The sequence below is a fragment of the Primulina tabacum genome, chromosome 8 (assembly GCF_025594145.1).
Source record: "Primulina tabacum isolate GXHZ01 chromosome 8, ASM2559414v2, whole genome shotgun sequence".
NCBI classification, from domain to species: domain Eukaryota; kingdom Viridiplantae; phylum Streptophyta; class Magnoliopsida; order Lamiales; family Gesneriaceae; genus Primulina; species Primulina tabacum.
Window position 1 is genome coordinate 40,855,663 of NC_134557.1, and position 20,119 is coordinate 40,875,781.

The following is a 20,119-nucleotide window of genomic DNA, read 5'->3' on the forward strand; positions in this document are numbered from 1 at the left end:
AATCAAGAAAACAAGCACATCAATCAAATCAATGCAAATATTAATGCAATAAAGTAAAGTATGTGATTTAGGGAAACTCAAGTCTAAACCGACTTAAGTCGATCTCCCGATACCACATTGACTTATACCTTTCGTTTGTAGTTTCGGTCAGGAATTCAAACTCTATCAATCCCTCGATCTGGCAATGGAAATATCAATGATATCATATCAATATACCGTTTAAATCGATACCAATCTGATCAATAATTCAAAATCAACGGTATAACCGCACAATCCCGATAACCCGGTCAATATAACATCACCAGATAATAATTCCCTCAACTAATAATCGATACCAATACAATCTGATATCATATCTCAGTCAATTAACTTCAGAAAATCATAACAATTCCATAATCAGTCCGTTTCTTAATCTGACTTCGATTCTATGATGTCTAACATGTCAAGAACATCATATATGAATTCCATTCAATTCTGACAACATCATAATTTCAAATCATATCAAAACGTAGTAAAACTTACGTCCAGTTGTAGCCTACGTTGCTAGGAACTCGGCACCGAAGTCGGATTCAAAATCAGACGGACGGATTTTGCACAATCGCGATCCTAAGATTCACGGACTATTTTCTCCAAAGTTTCCTTCGAATTTTTCGTTTTTGAAGGATTAAACGTTTGTATATATATATATATATATATACAATCATGCATGCATCAGGCAAATGGCGAACTCTACGCGCAACACGTCTCGCGCATATGCGCGACCTAAATCGGCGCATATGCGCGACACCTTCCGCGCATATGCGCGAGACTCTCTGGAGTTGTGATCGAACCTTCACACAGCTCGCGCATATGCGCGCCTTCCTGTCGCGCATATGCGCGAGACCTTCTGTCCAATTCGCGCATGTGCGCGTCTCATGTCGCGCATGTGCGCCGATGATACTGTCCTCGCACATACATTTTCACACGTTACTTCAAATCGTGTCTCGGTTAATCCTTTCATAATCATATCAAATTATAAATCAATAATTACAGATTACTAGGATTAAATTTCCGGGCATTACACTTATCTTACTTTTATTATTTTTATTTTTAAATTTGAAATTATTTTATGTTAGATCCATCATCTATATTATAATTTTTACTCCTCCAAATATACAATGTGTTGAAATTTTACGTTAGATCCGATGTTTGCATAGAAAAATAAGAATTTATACAATGTGTTGGAAGGAAATATAAGTAAAACAAAACAAAAAAATGGGCTTCAGTCCCAACTGTTGACCCACCATTTGTAGAGTGACAGGCAACGAGACTATTAAATGTGGGAAGACAGATAAAATTATTATAAATATAAATAATAAAAAAAAAAGAAAATTCAAATGATTTTTATTCTCGTCACGCGCTGTTCACACCCAAATTGCTCACACATCGACACGCTCGCGATAACCCAAAAAAAGTAGATGGGCCGACTCTCAAAAGAGTGGGTCCCAACCCGGATCCGACCTCCGAGGTACCGAGCACCTTCCTCCCTCTCTCCGGGTCGGTGCAGACATATCCGGATAACTACCCAATAACACTCTTCCACGTTTCACACTTCCTTCTCCGGGTCGGTGCAGACATATCCGGATATATACCCAATAACAGTCTCCCACGTGTCCCAAATAAGTTCCCGCTTATATAAATACAGAACCCCTCGGTGCCCAAAATAAAAGGAAAATAGCCACAGCAAAGTATTCAACAAAGAATATAATACACATATATCTAATCTTTTAACTTGTTGCTTTACACATATAAGTAGTGAGTTTTTTGCTTGAGAAAGAAGAAAGAAAGAAGAAAGAAGAAGAAATGGGTGCTTTGGATCATATTTCGGACATGTTTGATTGCACCAGCGGCCATTCCAAGCGTCACAAGAAACGCAAACAGCTTCAGGTTGACTCACTTTTTCTTTCAGGGTTTTAGCCTATATACATTTGCCATATGTTATATATGAATGGCCAACTTGGCCTCCGAGTACAAAAACATCAGATCAGATCGTGTCTGATTTGATATATAAAATCGTTGGACTTGTCTGGATATAGATCTCGGGGGGTTCTGCTGTATTTTCCAGATTTGGCTCCCTCTTGATCATGATTTGCTGGCGTTTTCTTTGTTCTTGAGTATACGTAGAGAAGAGTTCTGATCTGTAGGAACAGAAAATGATTTGTTTTGCATTAATTTCTCTGGCACTAGTTTTACTCTAAAGTATAATATTATTTAATGCTTTGTTAGGAACCTGACAGCTCACATCATGCTACAGCTGTAATTTTTTTATTATTTAAAGGATAACAATTGCTTACTTTGGTAATAAACTTGCCATGTTAAATCTTGGGTCTTTTATGTCTACGTACTGTGTGCTTGTATGAAATATAATAACATTAGAGGACGTAAATTTTTTTAAAAAGATAATGTCTGGATGGATAACGACAGTAAATATGAGTTGATATTCTTATCTTATTATAAAAAGGGGGTTATGTGTCGCTATAAATTATTTATTGATGATGAGTGTGGTCTCTGGTAGTTATCAGTCTTTATCGATCTCTTCATTTGTTTTTCCTATTTTTGATAAACTGTGACGTGCGATCGTTCTTGACAAATAATTGATTATCCTGTAAGGATTATAGGAATGATGATGTATAATTACTCACATTTAACAAATTTTGTAAATATCAATAGACCGTCGAGATAAAGATAAAAATGGATTGCGAAGGATGCGAGAGGAGGGTTCGAAAATCTGTGGATGGGATGAAAGGGGTGACGTCCATAGATATTTCGCCGAAGCAGCACAAGCTCACTGTCGTCGGCTACGTCGATCCCCAGAAAGTCATCGCTCGTGTGGCTCATCGCACGGGAAAGAAAGCCGAACTCTGGCCTTACGTCCCGTATGATGTTGTCGCGCACCCTTATGCGCCCGGTGTCTATGACAAGAAGGCCCCGCCTGGGTATGTTCGCAACGTGGATGATCCGCAAGTGTCGAATCTCGCGCGTGCTAGCTCGACCGAGGTCCGGTATACCACGGCTTTCAGCGACGATAATCCGGCTGCGTGTGTTGTCATGTGAGATTGGGAAACATCGTCATGTATTATATGATCGATGAAGTTTGTTAAGGATTATATGTTTCGGTGGTTTTGATTATATTGTGAAAGAGACGTGTCCTTTATCGAATCAGGTTGGATATAAAAAAAAATATATTAAAATTTGAATTTCTGTTCGAATGTAATATTGATTAATAATTCATTTTTACCCAATCTCATCAAATGATTACTTGCAATAATTATTCGAACATGTCTTTTCATGGGACAGTCACACGAATTTTTATCTCTGAGACGGGTCAATTCTACCGATATTCACAATAAAAAGTAATATTTTTAGCATAAAAAGTAGTACTTTTTCATGCATGACTCAAATAAGAGATTTGTCTCACAAAATACGATTTGTGAGACTGTCTCATACAAGCTTTTGCTTAATTATTTACATGAGGTTTTTTGTGAGACGGTTTAACGAATCTTTATCTGTGAGACGGATCAATCCTACCGATATTCACAATAAAAAATATTACTCTTAGCATAAAAAAGTAATATTTTTTCATGGATTACCTAAATAAGATATATGTGCCATAAAATACGATCTGTGAGATCGTCAACATAAGTTTTTGTCTAATTATTTATCTTCGTACTAATTATTTATCAATCACGAATCCAAAATTACAATATTACACTTGAGGTATCTTTTCAATAATTTTTATTTATGAAATAGGTAAAATTGAAATTTATCACATTATCCGTGGTTCTATCAATAAAAGTAGAAATGTTGTCATTTTCCGTTATTGCTCCACGTCCAATTCAAATAATTTTTTTTCAAGAAAACTCACCCTAATAAAAATATATAATTTCGCAAGCCGTGAACAATTGAATAAAATAATTTCGATTTTATTTTGACCAAAAAAAAAAAAAAATCAAACATGACAAATTCAATTGTAAATCAATTAATTTTTGAGCTAATTCGAGAATCTGGTGGATTGATTCGATTCGTTTGCATCTAGCCAAAATAGGATTTTAGATAATTAAAGGATATGCCTGGTGGTTATGTGCCATTTCTATACATCCAATATCTGAGATATTTTTAGTTCTTTACCAAACCCTTGGTTTGTGCTTGGGATTTTTAATTATTCTCATAAACAAAAATTATATTTTATTCTCATTTTCAAATCTTTTGGTTATATGACATTTGAATTTAATTTTCATCATTTTCTAAAGAAATTCCTATTATTATTTTTCACACAAAATTAAAAGAGTAGGTCTCTTGTGAGACGGTCTCATGAATCTTTATCTATGAGACGGGTCAACCCTACCGATATTCACAATAAAAAGTAATACTCTTAGTATAAAAAGTAATACGTTTTCATGGAAGGGAACCGTCTCACAAAATACGACCCGTGAGACCGTCCCACATAAATTTTTGCCAAATTAAAATAGTCAAATATATGATATATTTACTTCAAAGTATGGCTTTTCCTAAAAAAAATGTTAATTTATGAATTCAGTTAACTAAAAAAACCACGCAACTCAAAATAGAAACATTGTTTACTAATTAAAATAGAAAAAAAATAGTTAATTAGTCTTTTAAATTGGCATGTTTATGTTTTGGTTCGCTAGTTTGTCAAATTTATGTTTAGTTCCGTAACTTTATTTTTTTCCTTTTGGTCTTTAGTTCTATTTTGTCATAGCGTTAATGTGACATCAAAATAATAATGTGGTGCTAGAAAGTGCCGAAGTAGTATCGAAAATTGACGATGTACGCCTAAAGTTTTTAAAGAACCATGATTTATTTATTGGAAAGAAAAACTGAGTCAATCCGTCAATCTGATTGATGAGTAAAAAATTAGTCTCCCAAAAGACTAGCCAAAATATGAAATAATCAATTAATCCTAAAAAAATTCAAATGAAAGAACTCAAGTTTCCAAACTCTACGAAATATATTTCATGTCATCATCATCCTCAGTGGTATCTTCTATATATTCTACATATTCGTCTTGCTCATCAAGATTATTACCTTAAACCAAAATTAATCAGTACACTCATGTATCCAACCACTAATTCGATCTCAAGGATAACAACAAAAGCTTTCACAACAATAAATAATAAATACACAAGCTGAAAGGATGACAAAAAGCAAGAAGAACATAATAACATAATCCAGATCAGAATTGCTATCATGCACCACTTTGATCAGAGGGAAACAAGAGGTTGCTCACATGCAACATTTGATACACAGGAACCAAGAGGTGGCTCACATGACAGACAAAACAGAACACCATCCACAATGGTATCCCGTCATGCAGCACTTTGATCATAGGGAAATAAGAGGTGGCTTACATGCTTCCTCACATGCCACACTTTGACCCCCATGAACCAAGAGGTGACTCACATGACACACATATCATTCAAAATATCACCAGAACACAACCAAATACAGAATTCCAACAGATAAGGAAACAGTGAAGCACCAACAAGAACAATATGCATTCAAATTCATTATTGTGAAGCTTTTGAGAAATAATTTCGAAATAAGAATATACAAACCTCAAATCTTTAGATAAATCGTGAATGCTAAATCAGAAATCTTGAACAATATCAAAATCTATAAACCAAAGTTATTTAAATTAGAAAATAATCACAAGTCATTGTTCGGTATATAAAGTTCATGCACAACTATATCATACTATTTAAATCTTCATAATATAATATGCTATCGCAAATATTGGAAAGCCAATGACCAAATCATTCTAGCCAAGCTTCATAGTGTTAAGATTCTATCATTAAGTTTTAAGATAATATTTCAAACTTAAAATTGGACCTAACCTCTTCGAACACAAAACACCAATTATTTAAACCTTGAACTATCAATAATAAATCGGGACTGTTCTTGTGTGTGTATACATTTGACAACCAAAACAAGGTTAAAATTAAAATTAACTAATTAGCATATTTTTGTATCACCAATTCAGTAACTCATTTCCTTCTTATATAGACAATTGACCGACTATCATGACATTAGCTAACACTTAACAATGATTTTACAAATCATTTCCATTTACAAGCATACTTAGTTGTCAAATTAAGTCAAAACACATCATTTACACAACCTGAAATTTTATTTAAATCGCTTACTGAAATTAATATATACAATAGGCAAAAACTTGTGTGAGAACGGGTCGTATTTTGTGAGATGGATTTTTTATTTAGGTCATCCATAAAAAAAATATTACTTTTTATGCTATGAGTATTACTTTTTATCGTGAATATCGGTAAGGTTACACGTCTCATAGATAAAGATTCGTAAGACTGTCTCACAAGAGACCTACTCATACAATAAACACAAAGCCTAATATCAACCACCAATAGTTTTATTATTCCAAATATCTATAGGATACCATGATCCACCAAAGATTCAAAGTCTTTGACGAATCTGTATCCCACTCGCTCGTTCTTAATTGGTTCTTGCCTACTACAAAGAAAGCAGCAATTGGAAATCTGAAGTATAACTGCACGAAAAATAGCCGTGAGAACATCCCAAAAATCTTCCATCCTATTGTTTAGTCTTCTTCTTGTCTCTTTACTTTCATCGACAACAGGATTTTCCGCAAAAACGGAAGCTGAAGCAATTGTTAAGTGGAAGAGAACCATGTCAGCATCTCCTGTTACCAATTCATGGTCCCTTGATAACGACAGCAGCCATTGTAATTGGACGGGGATTGCCTGCAATGACGGGGGGATCCCTTTCCGATATAGATTTATCACATTCAGATCTTTCCGGCAGAATTTGATGGGCTCGATTTCGGTTCGTTCCAAATCTCACCAGTTTCAATATAAGCGGAAACAAATTCAGTAGGTTGATACCGTCTGGTGTTGGAAATCTATCCGGGATCATTTTCTTGGACCCCAGCATAAATTTCAACGTGTTGGAAATCTATCCGGGATCATTTTCTTGGACCTCAGCATAAATTTGTTGGAAGGCATCATTCCACCCGAGGTTGGGAATTGGATAGAGATTCGGTACATTAATTTCCGCAGCAACAATCTCAATGGTGAAGCTCCATATCGAATTGGCAATCTTCAAAAGGTGAGACACTTGGATTTTGGTTTAAATTGCTTGGAGACAACTGAATGGTCTAGAATCCGGAGCCTCCCTTTCTTGACACACCTCGACTTTTTGGCAATGAACTCATTTGGAATTGCCACATTTTATAACCAGGTGTCAGAATCTTACTTTTCTTGATTTGTCATTTAACAATCTTAAGAGGCAGAATTCCCGAATCAGTAGTATTCAAAAACTTGTTACACTATGAGCGGCAACTCATTCAAAGGCCCTCTGTCGGAAAATCTTAGCTACACGTCAAAGTTGAAAGATCTTTGGTTAGGAAGCAACCTATTCTACGGCACAATACGTGATTCAACAGGCCTGATACCAATGTCGAACAACTTGATCTGAAGCACAACTCATTTTGAAAGAAATATTCCGTCTTCTTTAGGCCAATCAGGAATCTTAAACTTCTGGATCTACAGAGGAATCAACTCAATTCAACAATTCCTCCTGGGCACTAATCTTACCGAGTTGTACTTAGGCTCGAATTCACTTACAGGACCTTTGCCGCTATCCTTGTCAAACCTGACCAAATTATCAAGTTTGGAGCTATGTAATAACAATCTCTCTAGCGAGATCTCTCAATTTTTAAGCAAATGGACCCAACTAAAATTCTTGGATCTTGAAAGCAATCGCTTCATGGGGGTGGTTTCATCTGCTTACTAACCAAGTTAGAGTTCCTCCGTCTGAAAAATAACTGTCCACTGGAGATTGGAAACCTCCAAAATTTGTCAGAGGTAGACCTTCCAAATAATCTATTCTCAGGTGCAATGCCACCAACAATCACAAATCTCAATAACATCTTTATCCAAAACCTTTCTGCAACAATTGTAATGCAACTCTTTTCCTCCTGCATCGGGGAATTTAACATCACTCTGATTTTTTTATCTCCATGCAAACGAATTGACCAGGCAGTTGCCTCATGCCTGAGTCCATCTCTAATCTCAGTCATTCGTTCTGACAACGGATTTTGAGGAGTAATTCCCTATAATTTTTGGGAAAATATTCCTGAATTGGTCGTCGTTGATTTTTCAATGAACCACTTTACGGGGAAATTCCCACCAGGATTATGCTGTGGATTCTCTCTCTTTTAGGAAACAGTTTTCATGGGTTATTGTTGGGAGTGTTTCAAAAATTGTTCAAGTCGACGTCCTCTGTTGACTTGTCTATTCTTGGACAGGTGAAGTTCCTTCTACGCTAGAAATCGTGTCATTAAACATCTGGTTTACGTTAGAGATTAGTGGTTTAATTCCTTTTATCAAAAAATGTTGCATTGCATTCAAAGGTCGTCTTTCATTTAATTTTTAGATTTTTTTTTTTTAACTAGTAATTTTTCGGGAGAGATTCCATCATCCATTTGCGATATATGTGCCCTTTGGATTGTCCATCTATCAAATAACAGATTGGAAGCAAAAGTTCCACAGTGCATAGGAAATGGAAGTGCTCTGATATCTCTATCCTTGAATAGCAACGAATTGGAAGGAACATTGCCTCAATCCTTGGCCAAGTGCCGACAGCTTCAGGTTCTGGTGTTGGGATCTAATAGATTCAATGGTAACATGCCTGCTTTAAGTATTCTATGTTGCAAATCTTTGACATCTCTGACAACCAATTCATTGGAGCTTTGCCAAATCGATATTTCAAGACTTTCATGATTGATGTCAAGGAAAATGGAACTGAAACAAGGAACTCAAGGTTACGTTACCCTTACATGGAGTCAATAACGTTAAATGTGAAGGGTTTGGAGCTTCAGTATCAGAAAATTTTGGAAACAGTTACGACCATTGATTTGTCAAACAACATGTTTCATGGAAATATTTCACATGCAATAGGAATACTCAACTCATTGAGGTATTCGAGTTTGTCCCGTAACAGCCTCACGGGTCATATCACTGATTGCATAGCATACATAACTGTACTAGAATCCTTGGATTGCTCTTCAAACCAATTGGCAAGGGAAATTCTCCAGCAGTTGACGAGGTTAAGATTTCTGGAGTGGTTGAATCTGTCGCATAATCATCTTGTTGAGCCGATAACCCCAATCTGCTGGCCGATTTTTTACATTTGACAACAGCTCATACATAGGAAACATGGGTTTATGCAGATTTCCAATGACTAAGAAATGCAAAGATGATGAAGAAAGACCACCAGCAGTTTCAATGTTGCCACAACAAGGTGCTGAAGATGGTAGCATTTTGGATGGATTTAAGTGGCAAATTGTTCTCATGGTATATGGATTTGGAGTAGTTCTTGGAATCATTCCAAGTCGTTTCATTTTCTAACATCAAAGGTCCAATATGTAAGAATCTGTGCGTAAAATTCTGCATGGAATAAAATTAGCTTCTTGATTTATAATATTGTTCTATAGTTATCAAAGCCGGATGGTGGCAAGAAATTTTGATATAACTTGAAGGGACCGTCTCATACTCCAAAAAGACGTCGTGATTAGAGAATGAGTCGATTTAATTGTGATGTGATTAAAAGGATAAATTGATATGGGAGAATAAAATAGAATGTGCACATACTGAGCAAAATATCAGAATGATGACAGCTGAAACAATAAAAGAACCAATTAAACATATTCAACTTGCCTATCAATCTGGATATCACCACCTTCCCTCCCTGCTTTCAACACCAAACTAGGTTTCATAGAATACCACCATCCATGTTGAGAAAGAGATGACATTAGAAATACACAAGCTCTTTTACACTATACAAACACAAATCATATAGCCTAGGCTTAAAATCCATAACATATATACGAGTAACAGCCATTCGATCAATGCTTCGACGAATTTATCTAGTACAGTAAGTGGAGATTACAACACAAAGGCTATTGCTTCCTTGAGGAAAGTACGAACCCATTGTAACTTACAAATTGTCTCTTCCCGCTTTGTCATTTGTTTCGAGTAATCACAATATATTGCAAGCTTTATGATCCCCCTTCTTCTTTTTCTTTTTTTGCTTTGGTGGCTGCAGGACAACTTTTATTGCTGCATCAAACACTGCCTTCACATTCTGCAATAGTTGGTAGGAGATTATGGAAAATACATGCAGAGATAGGAGATAAAAAAATTCCACGGTGCGTACTAAGGGATTTTTTCGAAGTAAAATGTTATCACCTGTTGTGTTTTAGCACTACATTCTATATAAGCAGTTGCTCCAATCAACTTCTTCAGCTCCTCTCCCTTCAGAAGAACAAAAAATAAGTTTCTCTAGGAAGGTAAACAACTCATCCTCAAAAAGATGATCAAGAGCCAAAGATGGTCTTGATTTGAGTTTGGCAGACCATATTTAAACAATGGAAAAGAGGTCGTGTTAATCGTGATACTAATTTACCTGTGCATTCATGATGGGAACTGCTCCTGGGTGGTCTAGGAAGAATTGCTTGTCCTCACGAAGATCTGGAAGGAAATGAAAATAGTAATTTGCACCAAGGGACCAAAATTATACATCATTAACAAGAGGATAAAAGAAATATTAAATTAAACTGACATGATTAGGTGCAATATCCATGGGAAATGTACAAATGGCACCTTACTCCAGATAACTTACGAAACTAATAAAATTGTGACACCGATAGTTTACCTAGGAATCAGATTAACAAAGTTATGGGAAGAAAAAGGATGATGTAAACAAAGAGGATTAAGGGAATATTGAAAACATTTATAATGCACCCAATTATGGAAGAAGCACTTCCACGAATTCCATGTGGCAACAAAGCCTAGATACATTACACGATTTTATGTTAGGAAGCAAATACCACCATGAGCACAGAATCTAGATATTAGTAAATACATAAATGTAGCCAAATGATTACCAGAAAGAGTTAAGGTCTCGTTTTCTGTAATTTTTGTTGTTCAAAAATTTATTTCACATCAGACGTCACTTTTGCTATTGATATTTCTCATTAACATATACGTTGTTGGAGTTAAGTTTGGTATTAGCAGTGGAAACATCCATTTATGATATTAAACAGACAAAAGCTTCTTCTTCTATGTTTAGCTATTAATGCAATTTGTTCTCCAAATTCCAAGGATGAGAGAGTATGCATAAGCTTTCAATATCACTTTTTACCAATATGAGATTATTGTTTTAAAACCAGGAGCATGTAGTACAATAGCACAAATCTGATACCCAACACAACAGGACACAAGCATGATAGTGAGGTAAGTGTGAGTCACATAAAATGCGGCATGAGAATGTCCCATTTTCAGATAATAACATCAATGTGATCTCTCAAATGTTTTCAAGGAGAAATTTATGAATTATGAGGAAGATTATCCAACAAATTAAGTCAAATAATTTAATGCATCAAAAGAGAGAGCGAAGGGAATCCTGACCAAGCTTTGTTCCAACAAGAATTATTGGAACTCCAGGTGCATAATGCCTCAATTCAGGTACCCACTGTACAGAAATTAAAACACATCAGAACAATCGGAAATTGGATAGTTCTAAACCTCATCAGCCTTAATATTCCACGGGAAGCATTTTCATAAGAACTAAAATTCTAAAAATGTGGGGCTCTATTTGATTGAAGGGAAGGCCCATTGAAGTGGGATATCCAGGTCGGGGCAAGCGTGAAAGTGTACTGCACTGACTATCTTAGTTGAAGTTAAATTCAACGAAAACATTCTCAAATTTCTCATCTTCCATTTTTCTTTGAATGAATTGTCGAAGCAACTAAAAGAAAGGAAAGGGGAGAAGAGCAATAGAAAGGGTCGTAAGTATCCCTTGGCCTGGTGGCAAGGGTGAGGCCCAAGAGCCAACAGGCTTTGGTTCAAATCCCATTTGTGTGGGTAGCTATGTTCTTGTGTCAAAGAAAAAATAGAAAGGCCATATCTAATCCAGTACAGAAAATGAAGCCTCGCCTTCTTGGAGATATTCTCGAAGCTGGCCTTGCTAATAAGGGAAAATGAAAGAATAAAGACATCAGCTCCACGGTAACTCAATGGTCTTAATCTATTGTAATCCTCCTGGCCTGCACAACAAATTTAAAATGACTCACTGTTCTCTTTTGATTCATAAATAAACAAAAAAACATGAAGAACTAGTGCACCTGCAGTATCCCACAATCCTAAATTAACAGTGTTTCCATCCACCACAACATTGGCACTAAAATTGTCAAACACAGTTGGGACGTAGTCCTGTTTATTTAACAATAAAAGAGATCAAAACAAAGAAAAGGTTACAATGGAAACACTTAATTCCACAAGAAAGTAAAAAAAATCCAGAAAAAGACGTCCTCTCCACAGGCATAACCAAGAATCTCATCAAATCAGAAAAATTACGTAATCTACTAGTTCCATGATATTCGCAAACACCTCCACCCATCTCACATAGCGATATCTTGAAATAAGAAACAGGAAAATTCAAGAATTTCAATATTTAGTCAATTAGACAAACAAACCCAATAATATCCAAAGAACTCCATAAAAACACCCAAAAAATCCCAAATTTCCATTCCATTCCATTCCTACGATGAACCAAAAACAAAACAACAAAAAATGACGACAGAGGAAAAAGAAAGAATTAACTCCAATAGACAGTAACTTACAGAGGGAAAGGTGTTGCTGGTGTAAGAAATGAGCAGGCAAGTTTTACCCACGGCACCATCTCCGACAGTTACACACTTTATAAACCTCGACGCACTCATCTCCACGCCGGCGGCTCCTCTCCCGCCCGCAAACTATCCAACTCAGCCTATATCTCTCCGAATTCTCCACCACACACAGATCAAACCCGCAATCCCCCGCAACTTTAAGTAGTTCCCACCGACACACCCACTTCAACTTCCACGATTAACTGCTGGAAAAAACAGTAAATCTTCAAAATTAAGCAAAAGTAACCGTGATTTCAAAGTTTAAACCCAAAAAAAGAAAGAATATAGAATGCATAATAAGCTTCGATAAATATACAGTCAAATTCACATCCCAAGAAAAAACACCCACACGGTAGAGAAGAGGGAGAATCGTTGAAATTCAGAAAAGAGGGAGATATTCCTCGTTGATATGGAAGGGGGAGCGAGTGAGAAAGAAATAGTAGGTAGAGAAAAGGTTGGGGTTTCGCCAGCTAAAAGCTAGCTGCAACTAATGACACGTGGAACCAAATCATTTGATTCCATACACGTATAAATAGTATAATTTTTTGTCAAATAAATAAATATCAACATATAAAATATATATATTTTTTTAATTTATTTTTTAAAAATCTTTTCTTTCGTCATTTCTTCACAATCCATTTAATTTCAATAATTATTAGATTCTAATTAATTTTTTTGGATAAACCATTGTGTTAATTCAATAGACTACAAATTACATTAGTCAGTTTGGCAAAAAATTTCCACTAGTGTGATAGATTTGACCGAAAAAATATTGGTATGAATAATCAAACTCTTCATCATTAACATACTTACATCAACTCGAACATCCTTAATAACTTATTATTATTATTCATATTCATATTGTTGGGGTCGGAAAGCATTATCTTTTGTTTAAAATGAACTAACAAGTCTCCTAAATTATGGATTTTAGATGTTTTTTGTAGAAACAATAAAACCATCGAAAATACCACCTGAGAAATTAAAATCGATCGATTTTGAGACATATAATAAAAACCCTACTTTAGGATCTCTAAAATCATAAAGTTGGAGTGAAGAATATGATTTTGACCATATCATCCCAAGTTTAGGTATTCTAACTAACATATACTTGTTTATACAATTAGTATTGAAATTAAGGTCAAGATATTATTAATTGACGACAATGGCATCCCAAAAAAAAAAAAACACACACTCCATGTGCAAGAAGAGCAGTGTTGAGCTATTTCCTTGTTCTTGCTCAGTATCTATCTACATTTGAGGATAACATAACATCCAAATGCAAGCATATCTTGCTTATTTATCTACTCTTTCTTCTCACGTTATATAGTAATGGAAATATCGGTACCAAGAAAACTAAATTCCCCCATCTTTCTTGCAAAAGCTGTAAATAATCACAATGATGCAACTCTAGTTTTATTTAAACCGTACAGTAACTCAAGAAACAATTCGTCTGGATTGGTTGGATAAAAACCTCAAATATATGATTTCAGTGTCATATCTATATATGTTAAATCAATGACAACCAACTATTGCAAATCTGCAAAATAACTTTTTATTGAACAAATCCGGGTACAAGATAAAACCTCAGATCATCAACAATTTGCAGCAAGAAAAATGCACCTCCAAAAAACAATTACAGTCAATACAACACGACAAACTAATTCATGAGGAAAATTTTAGACTCCGAGAGGAGCTCTTCCAGGAAAACCTGCTGGTCTATGACTTCTACTGATGGGTAGATGAACATAAACATCGTGGACGTCCTGTTTCGAGACCTCCCCTCGGTCCCGGTCAATAGCATAGCAAACATACACTGTATCGATAACATTGTCCAGAACGTGCACGAAGTAGCCAAGAATCACGATCAACAGTATCCAGGCCATAACAGCAACAAAGTAGGCATCGTCCCCAAGATGAATTCCAGCTTTCAATATCACACAAACCTGAAAATTCCGACACCAATTGATTAGGATCAACCTGGAGACATATATAGTGTAAAACATGGAGGGTAAAAAATTTCGAATCAGAGAATATATATTTCTCGTCTCCATCCATGAACAAAGCTCGCAAGTCGTAGCCAACTAAAAGCACCTGTCCATATTGAGCAAGGGCGAGTTTGATACAAAAACATTTAGCTTGAAAAGTTATTTCTCTGAAAAGTAAAAACATTTTCGTATTTGACTGTAATGATAAAAACAGTTTTTACAAAAAATTGAAATGGAAAAAGAAGTGCTGCCCGACCAGATTTCTTGATTTTGGTTTTTTAAAACTCCTTTCTATAAAAAAACAACAAAAAACCTCATAAAAAAACATTAAAAACAAATTAAAGAGAGCATTTTTCTTCTCGTCCAAATGCGCTCAACTCAGTGTAGATAGATGTCAATAGTTTACACTAACCACTACTGTGTAGATTGCAGATAGAACTAGGATAATGCCAGCCAGTATTCGAGTAGAAACGGTCTCAACAAATACTGCAGAAAGAAGGTTGCGTTTGAGAAGTTCGTAAGTCATTCTTGCGGCTTTGCAATATGCTTCGCCAGTTATGGCTGCAAAGTTTATTGTGAATTTGTTCAGAAAATCAATTGCTGACATTAGGGCACTGACACAGCACCGTAGAATGACATTTACAATTCCTGATGTCTCCTCTTGCCTAGCATTATCAACCATAGAGCGCACAACACGAACTGCGCCGAAAATTAATCCTGAGAAACATATTGTGCCGGAGGAGTGGCCAAATGCATTTCTGCAATGTAATAAAGAAGAGTCACGACACAAAGACAACAGGCGCTGCAATTGTGTTTACGAAAAAGAAACGAATTTATTTCAGTGCACAACATTCGGGATATTTGGCTTCAATTTATCGAGAGGTTTTGAATCCAGGTATGTCTATGCATCAAATCCTAGCACAGCCTTGATTTGTAAGGATGAGGAAGATAGTAACATCCTCAAACTTACTCTTCTGTTTAGTTCATCAGTGGAGCTTGGATAACAGGATCGTGCTTACCACAATTAAGAGATATAAATAAGGTACTTGCCGCTTGTGATATGTTTAACACAGCCTTATTTGCACAAGTAGCAACGATATCTATCATACCGCCTTTGAATGCTAATCTCTTTTCTAATAAGTTCATCAAGAATAAGCTTGAGGCAACAAGTTAAACCAGCCTCCCAAGTTTCTGCTCTATAAACCATCACCAAGACCACTAAATCAGATCTTATATGCAGTCACATTAACTATGTATTTATACCCCTCCCAAAAAAACAGTAACTTGAAAGAATAAAGGAAAATAACCAATAGGCAGCATGATTGTTGGCCGTTGCTTTTAGTTCATAGCAAGAAAAAGGCAGGACAATCAACCAAGCATAGCACACCATAATGCATAAATTTGTAGAGCACATTTCACTGAATTGAGAGTAAGTAGCAAAAGAAAACACCTCAACGAACTTCTTATTGCACGCTTTGGCCGCAACTCATCCTTTGAGAAGTACCACTGAGCTATAGTTCCACTTATCACATATACCTGAGCTTCCACCATTGCTGTGGCAGACCAGAGCATAGTAAAGATCGCCAACGTATAATAGGCGGGCACCCATCTATCCTGTTTCCAAACACAATAGTATTCCCCATTCTCTTTTTGAGGCACAATTTTTCCATTACTGCTCGAGTATATCAAGAAAAAAACTATGGGCACATAGTACACAAATAAACCCAAAGTAAGAGATGGAAGAACTCCAAACAACCCCAAGTTACTTGACAATGCATTAGCAGCCACGCCGATGATACTCACGGTTAACTCCACTCTATGCCAGTTTACTATGAATATCCACACGATTACCCCAATTATCAAGAACACAAAAATGAGGACTAAAATTCGATAAGACAAGGGAAAAGCATCGCTACATCTGGAGCTCACAGTGCAAGCAACAAACCAAGAAACATTGATGAAAATTGGGACTATCACAAAAAATGGAAGCGAAGCATACACTATCTGTTTTGTGTAGCGTTTAAGCAACGAAAGCACTAACAACACAAAGGGCAAGCTCAAAATTAGGGTGATTACAAGAGTCCATATCAAGCTATTCAAAACGCTTGATCCCAAGGAGTTCAAAGATGTGGGATTGCTACAAAGAGATAAATAATGCATCAGACTATAAAATAGACTCGATTCTTGGGGACTTGAAGAGGCGGAGTTGTAAAAAGCAGGGGGATTTCCAGGCACGCTCTCAGAAAGATTCGATTTTGAGGCATTCAAAGAAGTGGGGTTGTCACGAAAAGCTGAACTGAAAAGATTCCACTCCGAAGAATTCAAAGAAAAGGGAGAGCCATAATACTGAATAGTGCAAGAAGATAAGGTGGTGTTGTAGACAAACGAGGAAACTTGATAGCGGTGGGGGTTTCTGTTAACAGTTGCGAAAATCCCGAAGCCAAAAGTGAAGAGTACAAGAACACAAAAGAGAATAAGGAAGGACAAATCTTTAAAAGGGCGAGGCCCATAATTGTAAGAGATCTGAAGGTACTGAGCTTGGTCTTCTTCAGTTTCAGAAATCGAAGCGGCGGAGGGTGAAGGAAATTGGTGGGAAAGGAGTGGCTGGGTGGTGGTGGGTTCCTGGGGGTTGGAAGCCAGCTTGCTCGGGTCCTCTCCGCCGTCCATTCTGCGGCGTAGCGGCGGTGGAAGTGGCACGTTCGCTGGAGAAGGTGATGGGAGTTTTGACTGATTGCTTTGGTCGGTTTAAGAGAATCTGTGGCACAAGTTGGAGATTAGTTTACAAAGTTTTGCAAATAAAACTTTGAATTTTTTTATTAAAACTTGTTATGCCAGAAATCAATTTCTTTAGAAACCAAGATTTGTGAATTTCCGTACAACATAATCGGATTCATAAGTCCATTGATTGAAATAATTAGTTTTGATTCTCAAAAAAAAAAAAAATGGATTACAAGAATTTATCAACCAAAAAAAGTTTGGATTACAAGAATTTAATCTATTATTCCTCCTTTATTGCATGTTCATCAACTAAAATTCATATTTTAATTACGCATATCTATAACATAAAATGGAGCAGAATATTTTATTCCAGATATTTAGCTTGAATTAAATCGCATTTTCTTTCCTTTCAATGACATAAAGTGATTTAAAAAAAAAATATGAGAGTTAATTGTATCAAGTAGTATCAAAATATATTTATCAAATTTGTGCTTTTTATAAATTTCAATTTAAATTCGAAGTGGAGGAGATATTTAATTTTCAGGTTAATTAAAATTATAATTAATAAAGAGGAAAGGGAAATGGGCTATTTTGTTTGGGCGCACATTCATGCGACATTGAATTTGGATGTGGGAAAATCAAAGGGATTCTCCTCCATAGTCTCAGCCCATTAGTAAAACAAACGACCCATCTCTCTCTTCTTTTCTTTTTTTTTTTTAAAAAATCCCTTCTCCAATAATAATATTTTTTTGGATTCATTATTTATTGGTATAAATAAATGGAAATGGAACGTATTTATTTTCTACTCTAGCTTTGATAACTTATGAATGGATCCATCAACATCAGGCCTGAGATTAGATTCAAATCGGACTTTGGACCTTCGGCTCATTTCTAACCAAAGTAGATGGTCCATTATGGATCTCAAGTACTCTCCTATAAATATTAGATTTGAGAGTCTAAATATTCATTCACTATATTGACTTTCAGCAGTATCATTAGCTGCTCTCTCATTTTCGTTCTCATTATCTGACTTGAGCGTCGGAGAGGCTACGTCTGGACATTCTCCCGGCCCCCTTCTAACGGTATCCTTTGTGATTTCAAGTTCAGAGTAGATCCGAGGTCTGAATTCGGACTAGTCTCACCTATTAGAATCGAATCTTATACTTCTAGTGAGCATCAATATGTTTTTCAAAATCTTTGCTCATCATATCTGGACGCAATTCCTACCCATTATATTGCATGTCATCTCATTTTGTACTAGAGATTTCAATCTATTTTGGGTTTGTGCTTACTATATTTTATCCCGAGTTATAGTTTATCATTTTATACGTACAAATGAAAATTATAAATTAACATAGCATGTGACAAACAAGGAATTTAAATAAATAATTTGTGATTATAACGCAACTCATCACATTAAATCAAAGTATATTATTATTCCCATGTGAAATCATTAATTTTGTCATAGATTGTGATGTTATAATGTGGAGATTTGGTGATATTTTAGTCAAACTACAACTAATTTCTTAACAGTGAAATGGAAGTTTGCTCTTCCATGAACTCATTATTCAATTCCAGACAACTTAGGATAAGTGAAAATCTTATGTCTTCGAATCGACAAACATTTTTTTTAAAATTTTATTTTTAAAAATATACTCAGTCATTAATTTATATTGTGGCCATGTGGGAGATTGATTTAATCTTGGAAAGAGCAAACATTTTGTTGTACTTGGCCTTTACTTTAATCACAAATTAACAGCCTAAGTCGTCCTAAAATCCATGTGAAACCGAGCCCTCACACCAATCTATGAAAAGTAATGTGCCTTATAATTTTAAAATAAATAAAGAAATACTGCATTTTTTTATTTAAATTAAAAAAATTAAGGATTTCATTTATTTGTGTAAATCAAACAATTTAGATTATATAAATTCAGTTCTGTTTAATAAATGTATTTGCTGATTTTAAAATATATTGGTTCAGATTTAAAGTTCATGAACTAAAAAATAATTTTGATCAATCTAGTTTTAGTTCATGATTGAAAAAGTGCACAGAGTCGACTTATGTAGAAGGTTGTTATCCTTCTGTTCTGTCACCTGAATTGCCTAAGATTTGGCTTACATTATTAGATCAACTATTGATTTGAACATCTTGGCAAATCTTGGTTGAATTTATAATACCCACACACCTTTCTCGCGTAGAAAAATTCAGTTTTGTTTAAGATTTGACGTCATTCTTTCATGACCAACATAGTCAATCATATCAAGCAAAACAATATTGAAAGAAAATAAAAAGGGATAGGAAATAAAATCTTAGGTTGTGAAGAGAAATATGTATATCTACCGAGAGTTACAAGAATATATATATAACTATTACAAAGAATTTATGCTATTAATCCTAATTGATTTGCATAAGAGAAAATTGATTCTAACATGATTTATTTACATAAATACAAGAATGAGATCCGGGATATTATTGCATCCAAATCAGTCCTTTAATACTCCCCCTCAAGTTGGAGCGTGAATGTCAAGAACTCCCAACTTGTGAACAAGAGTGTGAAACGAGGTCTGGCCCAGCACTTTGGTAAATATATCTGCAACCTGATGGTCACTTGAAATGTAGGCTGTTTTGATCTCTCCT

At 35.5% G+C, this 20,119-nt stretch overlaps 3 protein-coding genes across 5 annotated transcripts; 1 reads left to right on the forward strand and 2 right to left on the reverse strand.

Annotated features, from left to right (window-relative positions):
• Positions 1–1,703: 1,703 nt before the first annotated feature.
• Positions 1,704–3,276, forward strand: LOC142554195 (heavy metal-associated isoprenylated plant protein 26-like). Its single transcript, XM_075664870.1, has 2 exons — positions 1,704–1,926; positions 2,710–3,276. Exons 1-2 carry the CDS (start codon positions 1,843–1,845, stop codon positions 3,091–3,093), a joined length of 468 nt encoding a protein of 155 aa, XP_075520985.1. The 5' UTR covers positions 1,704–1,842; the 3' UTR covers positions 3,094–3,276.
• Positions 3,277–9,808: 6,532 nt separating this feature from the next.
• On the reverse strand, positions 9,809–13,278 carry LOC142554196 (rac-like GTP-binding protein ARAC3). 3 transcript variants are annotated; one of them, XM_075664872.1, is made up of 8 exons: positions 13,128–13,278; positions 12,734–12,981; positions 12,236–12,323; positions 12,048–12,157; positions 11,520–11,583; positions 10,516–10,580; positions 10,299–10,364; positions 9,809–10,194 (listed from the first exon to the last, which is right to left on the reverse strand). In XM_075664872.1, the coding sequence occupies exons 2-8, from the start codon at positions 12,830–12,832 to the stop codon at positions 10,090–10,092; spliced, it is 597 nt and encodes a 198-aa protein (XP_075520987.1). In that variant the 5' UTR covers positions 12,833–12,981; positions 13,128–13,278; the 3' UTR covers positions 9,809–10,089. The 3 variants fall into 3 exon arrangements, with proteins under 3 accessions (XP_075520987.1, XP_075520989.1, XP_075520986.1); XM_075664874.1 differs by having other exon boundaries at positions 12,734–12,984; positions 13,128–13,243; XM_075664871.1 differs by lacking the exon at positions 13,128–13,278 and having other exon boundaries at positions 12,734–13,028.
• Positions 13,279–14,305: 1,027 nt separating this feature from the next.
• LOC142554197 (uncharacterized) lies at positions 14,306–17,549 on the reverse strand. Its single transcript, XM_075664875.1, has 3 exons — positions 16,214–17,549; positions 15,176–15,521; positions 14,306–14,721 (listed from the first exon to the last, which is right to left on the reverse strand). The coding sequence occupies exons 1-3, from the start codon at positions 17,428–17,430 to the stop codon at positions 14,455–14,457; spliced, it is 1,830 nt and encodes a 609-aa protein (XP_075520990.1). The 5' UTR covers positions 17,431–17,549; the 3' UTR covers positions 14,306–14,454.
• Positions 17,550–20,119: the final 2,570 nt, after the last annotated feature.

Coding starts and splice junctions, on each gene's coding strand:
- LOC142554195 (XM_075664870.1), top strand. CDS start 1,843: ATGGGTGCTTTGGATCATATTTCGGACATGTTTGATTGCACCAGCGGC. Junction 1,927..2,709: donor AGAAACGCAAACAGCTTCAG/GTTGACTCACTT, acceptor AAATATCAATAG/ACCGTCGAGATAAAGATAAA.
- LOC142554196 (XM_075664872.1), bottom strand. CDS start 12,832: ATGAGTGCGTCGAGGTTTATAAAGTGTGTAACTGTCGGAGATGGTGCC. Junction 10,365..10,515: donor TTCCCATCATGAATGCACAG/GTAAATTAGTAT, acceptor GTTCTTCTGAAG/GGAGAGGAGCTGAAGAAGTT. Junction 10,195..10,298: donor GTAGTGCTAAAACACAACAG/GTGATAACATTT, acceptor CAACTATTGCAG/AATGTGAAGGCAGTGTTTGA.
- LOC142554197 (XM_075664875.1), bottom strand. CDS start 17,430: ATGGACGGCGGAGAGGACCCGAGCAAGCTGGCTTCCAACCCCCAGGAA. Junction 15,522..16,213: donor GCAATAAGAAGTTCGTTGAG/GTGTTTTCTTTT, acceptor ATTACATTGCAG/AAATGCATTTGGCCACTCCT. Junction 14,722..15,175: donor CTGCAATCTACACAGTAGTG/GTTAGTGTAAAC, acceptor CGGAATTTTCAG/GTTTGTGTGATATTGAAAGC.